This window comes from Pyxicephalus adspersus, chromosome 2 (assembly GCF_032062135.1).
Source record: "Pyxicephalus adspersus chromosome 2, UCB_Pads_2.0, whole genome shotgun sequence".
Taxonomy (NCBI): Eukaryota; Metazoa; Chordata; class Amphibia; order Anura; family Pyxicephalidae; genus Pyxicephalus; species Pyxicephalus adspersus.
The window spans coordinates 111,574,860-111,592,205 of NC_092859.1; the positions used below are offsets into that span (position 1 = coordinate 111,574,860).

Sequence of the window (17,346 nt, forward strand, 5' to 3'; positions counted from 1 at the left end):
CAAACGATCGCATCTATTGTGTGTACAATATCTGCGAACGATCGTGTCGTTATCTGCATGTACAGGATCGGTGCTATACGATCGTTCGCCAATATCGTGCAGGATCGTTCGTCGTTCGTTTACCAACGATAATTATTGGAAGTGTGTACGTAGCTTTAGTGTAGCTAGCAGAGTGGTGTTAGTATCTTTTGTGTGTACAGTTCCTGATAAACCATATATTTAAACAAACCCCACGATGTTCATCTTTCTAATTGCTGCTTAGCACAATATATTTTTTCAGTTCACTCACTTCATCAAACTGAAATAAATATGTACAGCCTACTGACTTGTAATGAGTTAGTTTCCTCTATTTGGCATTCTTGTATACTGTCTTATATTCATGGTGATAATTTTATTACATACAGTTTACTATTTCTGTTCCTGCACACTCCAGCAGAAATAAAGATAAAAAAAAATTAAATATTCATGGCGGTCTATGTTTTGACTTGACACAGTATCATACAGTATACATTTTTAATTTGATTTATCAGAGTGAGTGCCTGTTATCAATTGGAATAGGAAGTATTGCATTGCTATTCTATTCAGCAGAGCTTGTTTTATAAAAGAAACATCAAATTCCCCCCCAAACACATACACGTACACTGCAGACATCGGCATGGCTTTGGTCTAAGCTTTTAAAAATTCTCTGAAAATTGGTAAAAAATACTAAATGCAGGTGTTGTTTTGAAAACCCCAAAGAAATTCAATATACTTAAACATTATTGTAATCTCCTGAGCATCCTATATCAATAAAGTGTCAGTATTTGACTTTAAAAGACAGTACTTTTATAATAAATGTTAATTGGTTAGCTTAATCAGTTATAGGTGACTTAAATTTCATCTATTGCTGGGTTTGGTGACTGGCTTCTTGGAGCAACAAAAGGGAGTGAGTCAGAGATTCAGTTCTGGATAGCCCTTACTTACAATTCTTGGATAGCTTACTCTGGTCTTTTCTTTGTTTCTACATGTAAATAAACCAGTGGTAGAAGATTGGCTGGCATTAAAGACAATCTGTTGCTTCGCCCTGTATTGAATAGGCATTAGTTTCCTTTGCAATGATCACAATGTATGGGTTGTTTCACAACATTTGTTTATAGGTTGTTTCTCCTACATAGAGGTCAACACTGCTTTAAGTTAATTTTGGTTATTTTCAAAATGATAAACTGGTCAAGCGGTGATGAAGCGGTTAGACACCTTCATACATATTTGCATAGCATATCATTTTCCCACTCTTTGTGATATCTTCATTGCACTGCAGCCAGCCCATTTCCTTTTCTCTGAACTAGTTGGCCACAGAGTTTGTTAAGCAGCCCCACTGACCAATAGGTAGAACAGACTGTTTGCTTTATAGAGCCCCCATAATCTTCAGGTAAACAGGTTTTTTTCAGGCATATATACTTTCTGCTAATAAACCTAATCCTATTATCTTTACCCATCACAGAAATACAGGTGTGTCAAAGCAAGACTTTCAGACCTCATTTTTGATGTAAAGGCAATGTTGGATCACGTTTTGCAATCTCAGTACACAAAAAAAGTGGTATCACTGCAGGCAGTTTTCTATGCTCATCAGCCATGGGTGCTGGGACAAGTAAACATGTTCCATTAATTCCTTGAGCTCTCAGTCATATATCAGCTTGTTTCACACCACTGATTTTTTTTCACTAAACCATATTGTAGAAGGCACACAGTAATTCCACTGAGTGCTGCTCTTCCTGAAATGCCTTTTGCCCTTAGGGCATAATTATAGAAGTGTTCCAATTCTTTGTTCAATATTCAAAGGCTTACTGATTAGGTAGAGGAGTTTGTTTTACACTGTGGACCTGGCAGTGACTGGTTTTATCTGCATTAAAGGTGTCATTTCAAATAACCCACCAAACATCTACTTTCAGTGATGGAAAATATGAATCTTTTTAACATTAGAATTTTAAGCTAAAAACATGCTTTTACTACACCTCCATAAATTTTTGAACTTTTCACAAAGCCCACAGTGACTAAGTTTAACATAGTAGTGAAGTTAGGAAAATCAGAGTTCAACTTTTTCTTCATATTACTTTTAGAAAATGTACAATGCAGACAGATACATCCTATCATACAAGATAATATAAAAGCACAAATGTTTGTTCTTCCTGTGTTTGTTTGGGTTTTCTCTGGGCAAATCGGGGCAGATCTCTCCAATATCCTCTCATATTCAAAAAACCTATTAAAGTACAGTTAAGATTGAACAGAGAATCCACTGTTCTGTTGAGGTTATATTACATCAGGGTTGTCCAACTCCAGTCCAGACAATGTTTAGAGCATAATATGAGTTTTACATGATTTGTTATAGCTTGCTAATCTTGTTCATCTGTATTATCTGTACATCTGTAAATAAAGTATGTGCAAAAGGGTAGTATATGTTTTTTTAGTTACTTTGTTTTTTTTTTTTAGTTGCTAATGAGAAATGTAAGTTTTTGTATTTTTCACAATATTAGCAAGGATAGAAATGATTTAGCCTTTAGATAAGTTACCTTTCCTGTTATATTGTTAAATTCCTTCCTTCCTAGAGTTACTGTAATCAATTCAATTTTTTGTGATGCGTTGCAAAGCAATACCATGTCACTGACAGCAACCAGACAGATTTTACTTTTCATAGCCCTCTAGCTACATAGTGAAAAATAGTTGCCTATTACCTGATGTGGGGTATGTCCTTTCCTTGTGTTGGGTGGTCTACGGCAGAGGTACATGTGGTAGAAGGTATAATTACATAAAAAATATGCAATTATAATTTTACAAAAATGTTTCAGAGGATCAAACTCAGTGGTGTGTATTTAATAATTGAGAAATTGTGAATTTCGGAATAATTTCACAGTTAGTTGGGTTTTACCAAAGTAATTTTGGTTTTCTTTTGTTCATTTTGTTTTTCTTTTGTTTAAGCCACAGATGGCAAAAAAATTAAAAATTGTACACTCAAAATTTTGATTTCATGGTTATTCTTTATACAGCTGTCTGGCCATGCATACCATATAAATTATAAACCATGTTCAGGGATAGTTTTAGACAAAATGGGCCATTAACAAATATGAAATGGGGACCCCAAATGGATATCACTGTCTCCCTTTACCACTGTCATTCTGTCATTTGGGGCCCTGGAGAACATGAAATCCCTGAGCGATGGCCCAGTTTACCTTATCCTAAAACCAGCCCTGACTATATTTTTACAGCCCTTCTGGATCTGTCACTGCAAGCCAAATAAACACAATGATTAAAACATTATTCTGTACTAAGAATAGTTTCTGTACAAATAAGTAGAATTAAAAGCCCTGGCTGTACTGGACATCAATAATATCAGTACAAATGAACTAGTCAGAATAAATTTATATATTGGTGTAAGGGTCTAAAACACCCTTAAGCCTATATTATATCCACTATGAATGTGGATAATTACAAAAAACATTTATTTTTTTTATTTTAAAACTAAATGAGCATTTTTGTTGATGTGAATGTTAGGATACTAAAAAATAAATTGTATATCCTTCTCTGTTTATAGGTGCCTCTCGTGTGTTGAGAGTCCTTATCAATGTCATTGGTGTAAATACAGACATGTGTGCACCCATGATCCACAGACGTGTTCCTTCCAGGAAGGAAAAGTAAAGATACCGGAGGTAAATTTTATTTTCTTATTCTAGTTATTCATTTGCTATTTGATAAAAATGCAGTTTTTCACTTATAAAAACCAAATTTGTTCTTTTGAAGTCTTCTTTGTTTTGCCTATTAACCTATGTACATCTATTATGTACTGTTCCAATTGTGATTCTCTCCACTTGTGCCACCTTGGTACCTGCAACCTTGGTATAGACAACAAAATCTTGCATGGTCACAGATTGTTCAGACATGATTTACTCTTAGGAGATCAGCAGTTCTCAGGTGCAAAATATGATTTAAAAAAAAAGGTGAAAACCGTATTTTACGGCACATGATCGCAAACTGAAATTTAATGATATGTAATTTGTGGCTTAGACAAATGAAAAGTCACCAACTTAAACTTAATAATACTTTAAACAAGTATTTGCAATATATATATATATATATATATTCATAAAGCTTTCCCACAGGTGTATGTATACAGTTTAAGGTGTGGAATAAATACGTCCTGTTGATAATGTCATGCCTGTCTCGGATAAAATGACACATTTTAATTATTGCCTGGTATTGGCACATATGTCAGTCTACTTCACATGATAAATAGGACTTTGAAAATGTCTCCATGCACTAAATGGCCTTTGTGGCTGATTTGAATTGACTAAAACATAGTAGAAAGCTTGCGTTTATCATTTTAAAGACAGGTTACATAAAGAGCATACAACTCATCTCCACAAGAAAATGTCAGCTAAGGTTTCTTATGGTGAACATGCTTCCAAAAATATCTGTTTTATCCCTGTTAAAAGCAATGAATCCATTATTTGGTCAAAAAAGGTAAAGATCCATTTATATTTTCAAACAGATATGTCTTGCTCCATATGTGCGTTCTGCAATAATGACTAAGCAATATTGCCAAGTTCTAAATGTCTATTATCTATGTGATAACAGCTCTGTTGTGCCGTGTGCTTGCCCACAATGATTCTCTGAGGAAGCAATTATTGCTGTCATAAACTGCAGCACAAGAAAAGATAAGCAGAAAAAAAAACAACTTTCTGCACATTTTTTTATCCTTTTAATTCTTTCTTTGTGGCTCTTAGTTTTGTTACCTGAAGCGGTTGCTATGGTTACATTTTTTTTGTCACTTTCATTGGACCTCTGTGGAGGGATAATAGTCCCTGCTGTAGGGTCAGGTTTGTGGTTTTATTATTAAAAACTGTGAGGTGCTAAGACAGACGAAAGGAAAAAACAATGCAAGAAATTGGAGCCGTCTTAGTGACTATGGTTTCCAGGAGGCATGTTTACAAAAAAAAATAATGGCTGGGAATGCCACACTGAGTATCCACATTATTATTCCTTATGTATGAATACAATTTCAGTCCTCGAAGCACTGTGATTAGCTTGAATAATAACCTAGTTGGGATTATTATTATAGTATGGGGCTATGTGTGTGCTTCCTAACTCTAGATCTTTAAAGAAACTAAAAATGAATATTATTATTATACTGGTTTTAGTTTAGATGATTTCAGCTATATCAGCACACTTCTAGTAAACTGGCCTAGTTTATTAAAGCTCTTCAAGACTGGAGAAGATACACTTTTATCAAAGAATCTCGGAGATCATTGGATTACCTAAAAGTCATTTGCTATTTGTTAGCAAATGTTTTCAACCCTGGACCAGATCTATTTCAGGTTTGCTGGATCACCCAGCTTCACTGTGTCAACATACCTGACTGAACAGAACTTGCAATTGTTTGAAAGATGTCTTTCAGATTCATCTTTTGTAATGGTAGTTTGATTTTTTGAAGCTCAACACTCAGAACCCCCTTCACTCATAAACATTACCCCCATGTAACTGATCATTGTAATAATTATAAAAATCTAAAATGGTCATGTGACTTATTGGGTCTGATTTATGAAAGAACTCCAAGGCTGGAGAGGATATGCTTTCATCAGTGAAGCTGGGTGATCCAGCAAACCTGGAATGGATTTCCATTTGCTAGCAAATGTTTTGAATTCTGGACCAAATTCATTCCAGGTTTGCTGGATCATTCAGCCTCACTGTTGAAAGTGTATCGTTTCCAGCCTGGGAGAGCTGTAATGAATGAGGCCAATTGGGTCCCAAGTCTATTTTCTTCCTCATTACAAAGTGGTAGGGTGCTTCTTTAGGTAACAATTACTGTCTAGGTAATTTGGACACTTCACAAGGGCTGCCCAGCATTGAGATCTTCTCACATCTCCAAAAACTGGAGGTGACAGATGTTGTTACAACAAGGGACAGCAACAAAACTGAAGTTATGATCCCCATCTGCAGTGCTGGATGTCCACTCTGTTACTTTTCAGGGAATATACATAGTCATTAACATTGGTTTCTTTCAGTTATTTAGCCCAATCCTTGGGACAAATAGGGATGTTTTTTTCTCTTGTGTTTCACATTTTTTATCATAGTATTGCTAATAATTACATTTTTGGCATTTTGCTGAATCTGATCTTAGCTCCTTATACTGCTATGTTAAACACACCTTTTCAGTTGAGTTTGTGAATGCAGCCCTTATGACTGGCATTCCCAATGTACAAATCACTCTGATTTCATTACTACTCTGCTCCTGCCGATTAAAGACCTGAAGCACATTTGAGGTCTGAATAGGCATTTTGTATTTGACTTCACCAGGAGGGTAATTTGTTCTTATAATAACTTGAGGTATATGTATATGTCTAATGCAAAATAGTAAGAAAAAAAGGTGATTTCTACACATCATGATTCCCAAGGAAGGCGTAGTGATGATCCAAAAAGAATCAAAAAAACACTCAAAAGCATTCCCACACAAATCCTAGAAATAACCAGTTTATTTACTGATTACTTTCAGATTACTTACATGTATATTCCTTTAAATTCCTGAAGTCTTTTAGCACATACTCAACATAAATATAGAGCCATTTACCCAACTTGCCTACAGCATTTTTAAGCTTTTTAATTTTCAGAAATGATAAGTGACCACCAAGATTGGTGCAGACTTAGACAGACTTAGACCACCTGACAATATCATATATACTGAAGATTATGTTGTGGAACTATGTATTATTTTCATTCCTTGGATTGTACATTGGTTTTGATCATTACCAGTGGGGTTCCAGTACGGAGATTCTGAAATAATGTTTGAAAAAAAATGCTGGGATGTAACAATAAAAAGGGTTATGTCAATTCACAGCAACACCCAACCTACAAACAATGTTCAACATACAGAGGTGTATAACATTTTTCTTTGACAGATGGGCCAGGTGATTAAACAGCCCTGCTGTGATCGCTTAGTGGCTTCAAGTCCTATGGCATAGTCGCACCTTTTAAACTGTAACCGTGGCTCATTATGGTGATAAACAAACTGCCAATATCAGAGCCTTTAACTCTCATTTTTCCCTGTTTATTATCCAGTGATGCTGGCACCTGTCTATCATTAAAAGAAGGGATGAGAGCTAAGTGCTGTTGTTATGGAAACCTGCCGGCTTCATGCTGTGTTTGGGGAAAAGAAAATGGATAGGTAATAGTGTTTGTGAGAGACCTGTTATAGCTAAAAGGAAGTAAACTTATATTGGAGAAATAAGAGTGACTTTATGTGCCTTAAACATACTGGCAAAATTGGATCATTATCAAGCTGTTCTTATGACTTGGTGATATTTCGAGTCGTATAAGGAAAATAAAATTTATATTTAAACATAAAGGAAAAAAAAAAGGAAAACAAACATATTAACCTCAATGAAAACAAGTAAGCTCATGATTATTTATTTATTGTTTTAATTGTGATTTGTTAACTTTGGTATTTTATTATTAATAGGTTTTATTATTTAAAACTTTTTGTTTAGGTTGAATACTTCATCCCAATTCTGGCATTTGATCCTATATTTTTATATAGTGATGAAAAACATAATAACTTAAAAAGTTTAGATACATTTGTGACGTGAGAATATAATATACAGCAATATTTTTCAAAACTGATGCACATTTTACAACCTAAAAGTAGTCACAGGTTTTTTTTACAAACCTTTCCTTTAGTGATTATCACATGGTTAACACACCTCCTCATATGAACTTGAGTTATGGCAAACCTAAGTTTAAGAATAGGTCCACCCAAACTTGATATCTCAGGTTCACGCTAGCAGATTAAATCACTTCTAATAAAGTGCAATTCCAAATGTATGTGTTTCAGGACCCGGACATTTATTTTTCACTAGAACCTTAAGAAATAAAGTTGACCCATGTACTCTACAAATGATATTGCATTTAGGTCAATAGAAAAGTGCTTGCAGGTTGAAAAAGACCAAGGGCACCATTCTCTGTGAAATTATCAGCCAGGCATTTACCAACATTATTCATAATATAGTAGTCTGTTTTATAAACTAGTAAATCTGTGTAATAAAAGTTTAGTACCACATTGCTAAATTATTATTATCCAGGTTAGGACCATCAAAGCAAGCCAATACAAATATTAAATAATGATCCTGATAGAGGGAAAAGAGTCTCTTTAGGTGTGCCTATAGTGATGGAACTATTTCTAGATACAATGGTGTGAACTTTTACAAAGCATCATTATGCTATATGCTGGCATTGCTATAAATGCACAATGCACAATATATCTAAATTATGGGTGTCTCTGAAAGCAAGAACAATTAAAAATAGCCTTGGTATTGTTATATGTATGCAGTCTACATAAGAGATGCAAACTAGCCTGGTGTGGAAATGATGCATGATTACTGTTGGTGAATGGTTTATATTTACTTGTTTAGTTGCCGATAGTACATATTATGATATGTAGTCCTGTATTGTGTTAGAAGGTAGTGGGGGAGCACTTTATTAAATTAACAAAATTCCATATAAACCAATTGTTATTTTTGGTTTGATGCTGCAGGTAGTATTGGGCCCATCTCACAGCCATGAAGTATGCACTTAGCCATGACGTTTACAAAACACTTTTAGGGCCAACATTAACAGGGTGTTTGGCAGGCAATAGATTCCCTGCCAAGTACTTTACCACCCCCAGCAAGGACCAGAGAGCAAACTATCTTTAATTTAGAGTTATATTTTTCACCCACTCTTTCCTCCTAACAGGTCTACTATATGATAAAGATTGGCATTGTCATCCACCAATCTGTCGTTTGACCAAGAATACAATCCAAAAAAAGCTTACAGTTCTAAAAAAAATACAACATTTAACCAAAACTTCCATTTAGAGGAAAGTATTTGTTATTTTCCCAAGAACCTAGTGTGGGTACAGAATCCTTTTTATATATCCAAATGCATAAACTCGAAGCAGTTCTCAATCTGTTCATCTTGTAGGGCTTTTGCATCTCTTCAAAACCTGAGAACAAAGGGCAGCTGCCAGAATCCCCTTTATAGAACCCTGTTGAGTCTAACTGAGGATAGTAAGAGGCTGATTAAAAGCTGTCTCTCATGTAAGGTATGACTGCAGACAAGCAGCCACGATTAATTTCTGTACAGCCTGCTGAGATAGACAACACTCCTGCTGCTTTGTCCATGGGACCATAGGAGAGGCATCCTCTGTCATAAAAAACTGTAACAGGGTCTCAAGGGCTTTATTGATATAAATCAAAAAAGGACTTTTTGTACCTATCGGCCACAGCATCCTCCAATTGACGATGCTAACAAACGGTGCATTATGAGCCATTAAATGACTAATCCATATTGAAAGGATAAAGAATCAAAGGAAGTTGTACAACAAAGATACAAACCTGCGGATGGAATAAGCCCGTCATAAAGTATAATGGAAAACATTAAAGCTGGTGAAAGGACACACGCAGCAAGGGGATTTTGTGAAGATGTCTTCATATGTTTAACTTTTAAAAGTGCAATCGGCTATATTTTACTAGCTAAAAAAATGTCATAAAAACGTAATAAAATAGAGCTGTGAACATTAAAGAGCCTCTGAGCACAAAGACCTGTGAAATCCTATACTCCTCTGCTGAGCTTCACTGTATGTTAGATAAACACCGATTGCTGATTTTGTACCACTTGATTGTCACTTTTTTTTAGATCAGATATTATTCAAAAGAAATTTTAGACAAAACAAAGATAAAGTATGAGATCTTTGTTTTAGAATGTCTTATAATAAAAGGCGGATTGGCTTTTAAAGCTACACAAGGATCTCCTGTGGGCAAAGTAGGTCTCAATATCATGGTTGATAGAAGGAAAATATAGTAAAAGCTACATTTATTTGCTCTCTCATAAAAAAAGTCGCTAAAATACATATACTATATATATAGAAAGAGATCATGTTTTTTGATTCATATACACCTCTGTGGAATCTGCAGTTGCCTGGCTACTATACCATTAACCCATCTTAGTATATCATGAAATACATACAAATATATAGTATGCACAGTTGTGACTTCCCTTGCTGAACACTTATACTGGGTCTACTACTTTTCCCTTCAACTTCCCATAAAAAAATCCAAACCTGCTAGCATGTTTGTATTTCCTATGCATCATTTTAGTGGGGACAAACATTTTACTTAATATACTATTAAGGTTTTTGGTTCAGAATGCAATAAATGTCTTCTTTATTCCTTCTGACGCACTAATGGAATGAAGTAAGGATTAGTTGGAAGGACATTTTCTTACTATAGAAATCCTATTAATTTTCCTTTATGAAAAGAGACCCCTTGCTATGGTTAGGACTTTGGTATGAAACCCATCAACAACTGTGTGTTCTCTAGAAATTTCCAAACATATTTAAAACATATATACATATATATATATATATATATATATACATATATAAAGTTTGAAAAATAAAATTATAGTCTGATATAACATACAATATTAGTCTTTTTGACAATCACGTATTCCCCATATATGGTCATACAGTATATACCAGATATGAAGACTTGGAGTAGAAAATCACCTTTCAATACATTTTGTTCAGGAACACCAAGAATGTTAAGTTCATGAAAAGTAAATTAACCTGGCAATATTGATGACAAATAAAATATGGGGTTCTTTTAAAAACAAATGAGATGGACAAAGCTTTAGAGGGGACAAATGAGAGGGCAAAGCTTGTTACCCAGGACTATCAGCCAGCGGTAGTTGTGGATGTATATTGGGTGTTTTCTTGGCTTGTCCTCAGAAGCACACTCATTATACTTATACTCACATAGGCATGTCTCTAATACAAATGTTTTTGTGCTTTTAATATTGTGATACTGTTACTGTACAAGTGCTTGAGTTGTTCTTTTATCTTGTATATCATACTGTACGACTGGCTTAATATTTTGATAGTAGACTGATGTCGTTCATCAAAACTTATTTTAAGGCACACTACTGTCTGTGAATCACGCTTGCAGCATCGGGAAATAAATCCTAATGTTTTACAGTCCTCTTTAGAATGTCAGATAGGTATCTGGAGATATGAAGCATAGAACATGACAAGCAGCAGGGGACTGTTTATATTACATGGCGGATATACTTCTATGCAATTACTAGGCTTTTATCTCTTCTAAAATTCACACATGCCATAAATCCCCAAGATTTTTCTTAGCAGGAGCTAGCTTCCCACAGCTAAAACAGGAGATTTGTGTGCAATTTATCAATATAATGGTATTGTAAAGTTCAGGAACAGAGATAAAATATATGGTGCATTCTGCGTTTGTTGGCCACTTGCATGTCCTAGCGGTTTGATTGCTTGTAACGCATATGTAAATTCCAGCAGGAAGAAAGACGAGTATAAGCTGAAATTTATAGAACTTGGATATCTGCCTAGATTACATTGACCTGTTCTGCTTTACAACTTAATAACATCTCTGATACCATGCTTGTACATTTGCGTGTGACTTTATGGCAAAGAGAATTAATGGTGTCATAATGTAAACATGCAGTGAATGGTATTGAAGCTCATTTTAAAATAGTGTAACAATGTTGTTATTCTTTACGGGCAACATTAGAAATAATGCATTTTGTAGACAAATATATGAACTGTTCTTTCAGGTTTGACCCATGTAAAACAAGGTTAATGAAACTTGTTTGTTATTCTTAATCTATTATATCAATTTCTCAGATTTTTTTCAACATGTAACAATCAACATGTGAATAAATACAACTTTATTTTAGATTATGTGTGCAAACTTAAAAAGCGATTCAATTTCAATCTGAAGTCCCCATCTGCTACTGGCCATTTTCGATTTCTGGTGGTGATTTGTACTTTAATTTTTGGTTAACACTGAACTCCAGCCAAATATAACAAAAATAAAAATGCATAGCTCAATAAAAATTAATTTACCAAACTGGCTTTGTCTCTTTTTCTGCCACTAGATGTTCTCAATCTAATGGCCATCATCATTCAACTCGTATTATCTGAGTTGCCCTGGACCTGCCTGGACCAGTAAAATAGGACGCCACACAGTTGAGAGCTTCTTGTCAGTAAATTAACTGATTGGCTCACTGTACGGCTTCTTCCTCCCCTCCCTGTTGAAGAGGGCTACAATGCCTGCAATCAAACCTGCATACCAGGTTAGATTCAGGTATTCAGATACTTACACTACTCTCATTTACGTTAGTAGTTTTCTAATTGTTTTTTAATTACAGAGCTACATTAATTTGTGTTTTTTATATCTGTCTGCAGTCTAGCTTTAAAAGAAGTGTACACTTATTGTATAATAAACATTTCACCCAAAATACACTATGGAAGTTAGGTAGTAGGTGGACTAGTCTAAAGTCCACAGACTTCATAGTAAATGAAGTAATCCATTGATGGTGAAGCTTAACTCTGCTTATGGTATACATTTATGTGAATTTTTTTATGAATGGGGAGGGTAAGAGGACACTGCCAATGCTTTATAATAAAAAAATAATAATACCAGTTAGGACTGCCTGACTGTTTATTCTCTCTGAAAGATCTGCCATGTTTACTTTTATATCTACTCATACATATTAGTTTATCACACAACTTATAAGTTTGTTGTCATAGAATATCATATATATATATATATATATATATATATATACATTATTCATATTATATAGGATTTAAATTAGATCACAGCTGTCATTTAAGAAAAATAATTGGTAATTATGATGGTAAAATATAAGGAATTATAAATTATCTTTCTATATAAAGTAAATGTTTGGTGACTTTTTGGTTTGTGAATACTTTCATGTATACTTATTTATCATGTTTTAATGGAAAAATATAGAAGATGGGATGGTAAAGACACAATGGAATGTTATAATAGTAGTATTCTTTTCTTTGTATCAAATCTTTCGAATGTAGCCTTTCATTTCCTCATTATTTTATAGAATATTCACATACCAGCTGTGTCATATAAAACTTTCCAAAGCCACAAAGGCAACAAGGCCACAAAAGCTGTCAGCTGAACAAACCCTTTTAATATATGAGTTGCCTAACAACCATTCAGGGTTTATGTATTGAGTTAGATCATGACTTTTTATGTTTAACTCTACTCTGTTGATACTCTACTTTGTGAAATTTGTTTTTACCTTTGATTGATGTACTGTTCTTGTTTTGCAGTAAAACAGTGATCCCAATGCTAATAATGATATCAGTTTGCAACAGCCATTTGATGAACAGCCATCATAGCAAGCCAAGCTACTATATTATGTGGCTTGAATATTAAGAAATCTACAATATAGTATTTCACAGTTTCAGCCTGTCAAAGCAAAATGTGGTATTTTGTTTATAATGTAAATGTTTGGTTGAAGTCTGAACAGACCCATATTGGATAGAGCCAAGAAAGACATGCTAGGAATACTAATCACTCCCATAAAATGCAATGCTTGGTGTAAACCTGACACTAACGTCAAACTTAGCATATGATGAAAAATCCCCTGGCAGAGGTTATCTTTGGTAAAACATCCATCTTTCAAAGATCAATAGGTCCAGGGATGTAAGCAGCTGAAGATACATTGATTACATTTTCTGTTAATATTACTTTGATTCTGTTTTCTTTAACCACCTGATCCACCATTTTGGTCGTTTAATGTGATGTTCAGGCTCACTAACCTACAAAGTGGCTAGCAAGTTAAAGGACAAGTCTGAGCTTAACCTTTACAGGACAAATCAAGCTAAAGATACAGTTTCATCTGATAATTATTGTATAGTTGATATCATTGTTGTTTTTTTGTTTGCTAAATGTATCTTTTTTATGTGTAGTTTGAAATGATAAAGTCTGTGACAACAAGTAAGGCAAATCATGAATGTTCATGAAAAGCAACTTATTCTCCCTGGCGGTATTCCCGATTGTGGCTCAGGGTTAATTTTCAGTTTTAAAAGTGGAAACGCTTACCCACACTCGAGGGGGGCAAATTTTAAAGGGCTTACCTGGTCCCCAAGAGCCTGCGGCATCCTCCGGCGATGGCCATTCAGTATCTGTGTCCCCTGGCGAAGCCCACTCGGCATCTGCGTCCACTGGCGATGCCCGGTGTTGAAGATGAACATATTTCCCTCTCGAAAGAACAGAGACTTCTTGCTATAGATGCAGTTTTTACAGACACATGTGTGAGAACAATCAAATGTGGGTATTGTTCTGATTTATTCACAGAAGGTGGTGGTATTTATACAAAGTGAAGAATTACAGAAAGGTAAATAAAAGTTAACAGTGAACTTTCAGGAATTCAGAGTCATTGATGGCCCCGAACAATGAATGGCTCTGATATACAGGCTTTCTCCTTCCATGCCTCAGTGTATTAGCCATTGTTTCTTATTTATAGGTTGGTCATTGTCATTGTTGATATTGTTTCTAATTTATACTTTGGTTATAGTTACAAAAAAGAAACTTAATGATATTTACAGGACAATCACTCTTCACAATGCAGTCAGCATTCCAGATATTTAAAAAATGGTGAACAATGGTCAGTTGGTCTCAAGCCTGATCCCAGGAAACAAAAGGTGTAGATATAAAAGTATTTTGTTGGTATGAGGCAAAAGCCTTGTATATGATATACTTTATGATTCCTTCTTTGATATCAAAATTATTATATAAAAAAGTCCACATCACTGGCATCTGCGTTCCCTACGCAGATGGTAGGCATAGGACATGTGAGCATACAGCGGTGGTGCTCTGATGTCAGGTTCCTGCAGAAAATTTAAAATAATAGGTATTTTTAAATGTCAAATGTACCGCTTTCACATATGGATAATTATTTACTTAAATTTGAAACACAATCACTAGATTCTCCTGCAGTGAATATTCAGTGAAATATCACATTTAATGCTTTCTAATTATGCCCATGAGTATTTTCTTTTTCATGTAAATGGTACCTCTAAAATTCGGGTTACATTGTGTATCCATTTAGGATGCAAATTGGTGATTCCTAATGTTTTTATGCTATACTTTTTAACTTGCTACTTATTGTATGCTGTAAAATCTCCCATCCTTTGAAGTAGATCACTGTGAAGGTTGAGTTTCAGTCTTATAGACTTGAGTTGTAGTGCACCAAGGCTGTGAATGATACCTTTCTGAATGATACGGGTCGTGCACAAATAAACTGTATTGGAGTGTACATGCTTTGATTGTAGAGACTTTGATGTGAGTCATTGAAGTCCCTGGACTGCAGAATCCCAAAATTCAAGACATGGGTATCTAGCACGGCCCCTTGTATATATTTGCAGCTGTATTGCTGATACCTTCTTGTACTGTGCTCTAAGAGTAAAATCTGTATTTGCTATTCTGTGTGCATATTCTCTAGTCATAGATGTTCAATTCACTTTTGGTTTACAGTCTTAGAAAATGTCCAATCTGCTGTTAGTGATCTGAAGCAAATGAAGATATTACAGCAGATGCTGACACACAGCAAAACAGGCTAGTGTGATCAGTGTCTGTATAATTGCTATTAATATTAGATTTTGATTGCCTACTCAGAGCTATGAGATTGTAATAGAGTGAAGGCGTGTCAGCAGATAAAGAGGGTGGAATAGGAATGTGTGAAAGAGACACACATTGTACTCCCTCAAAGGCAATTTATAAATTGGAATAAAATCTCTAATTGTTGTTTTACTATATCCAGCAGTTCTGCCAAACATAAATCAACTTTCAGAGAATATAAAAAATGTATGGCAGTATGTGACACCATATTGTAATTATCATAAGACTGAGACATTAGGCTGAATACATACCCTTTAGCATTTAGAGGGTAAATGGGGCAGGACAGAGAATTTGTCATGCGATAAATCATCTAAAGGAATTACCCATAACATTTAATTAGAAAAACATTAGGTTAATCAGATAGGAACATAATGGAAAAGTACTTTTATAATGAAGCCACCTCCTCAATTATCTTCCACAAACTTCTTAACACTTCCCGATTTCATTTTTTTACAGACATTTTGTTTTGATTGCAATCATGGTATGTTAATGAATTTGATACAAGCAGATATAGACTAGAGCAAAGTTGATATAGATAGAAATATAGAATATAGCAAAACTGAGTGACCAAGTTGAGAGGGTGGCAATGACGGGGGGAATCCTTCCCTAATCTAATACCAGTAGAGTCCTCAGGTTAGTTTGAATCATTTGCATCTGCTACTGCTTGCTGAAATTGACAGATTCTGATTCTTTAAAAATTACAATCTTTTTTTTTTTGTTTAACCAGTTTTTGTGACTTGACATAGTTTGGGTGCGTCCGTCTGTTAAGTTTTAAAGCATGAGAGTGGCAATAACACAAAGTACACAGATGTATTTTTATTCCTTAACATCTGCCAATCCATGACTAGCGTGAGGCTGCCCATACATGTCCCAAACCCACCCTGACCCAGTGGCACAATGAAGAATAGGGGATATACCTAGAAGGGAATATTGAAAGCTCCTCGTACATTATTCTCATGGAGACATCTTTCTTTTCCTCGCTGCCCTAGGTTTGTCCATGAACAGTACAATCCTACCCTTATCTAATGGAACCCTAAGGACTGAGCTAAATGGGGTAGCTTCATGAAAATAATAATTACATTTCCTCACGCAACATTTTTAGGAAGATGTATGTCTGTCATCAACAAGCCTAAGGCTGGTCAAAAACAGCCTAATACCACCACCATGTTCAGTGGTGAAGTGTGACATTGAGAAGGAAGGACATTTCATTAATATCATTAGGAGCTGATAATAAGTATTTACCTTTTATCTCTCGAAAGCTCGTGTCATCTGTACCTTTAGCCAATTGGGTTTATTCAACAAAGCATAACAGGAGGAAATGATTATTTACAAACTGATTTGTCTCATGTCAGAATTTAGCCTATTGTGTCGGTTAGGTTCTTTAGGTTAGTTTTTAGTGGAACTTAGTAAACTAAATTGAAAGTATTGGGCAAATATAACCTAAAACATATAATCTCCAAATGCTTAACTGGGCAGAGACATCAGAAAATAACTGGAGATGGATGTATGATTATAAATCTCAGCATCTGCAGACACATCTTCTGACCTAAGCACGCACTGTGAGTTATTTCCTTTACAAAGAACATACAAAAAACAAGACTAGTGCATTGTAAACTTTATAAGCAGATAATATAGGCACTGCTAGATATATCCAATATCTTCCTTCATGAACTAGAAGTGGAGCTGCGCTTTTATGTGTACCAAAAGCAAAGATGGATAGGTATTCTCGATGTACATCTTAAACATTTGATGTCCATAAATAGAGAATAAAGTATAATCCTGAGAACTATACCCAACAAACAAAACC

At 34.9% G+C, this 17,346-nt stretch overlaps 1 protein-coding gene across 2 annotated transcripts in view; it reads left to right on the forward strand.

Moving 5' to 3' along the window:
* PLXNA4 (plexin A4) overlaps positions 1-17,346 on the forward strand; it is a 431,579-nt gene that overhangs the window by 314,631 nt on the left and 99,602 nt on the right. For both annotated transcript variants that reach the window (XM_072401850.1, XM_072401849.1), the window contains exon 9: positions 3,566-3,680. In XM_072401850.1, the coding sequence (XP_072257951.1) occupies positions 3,566-3,680 (115 nt within the window). The remainder of the gene's footprint in view (positions 1-3,565; positions 3,681-17,346) is intronic.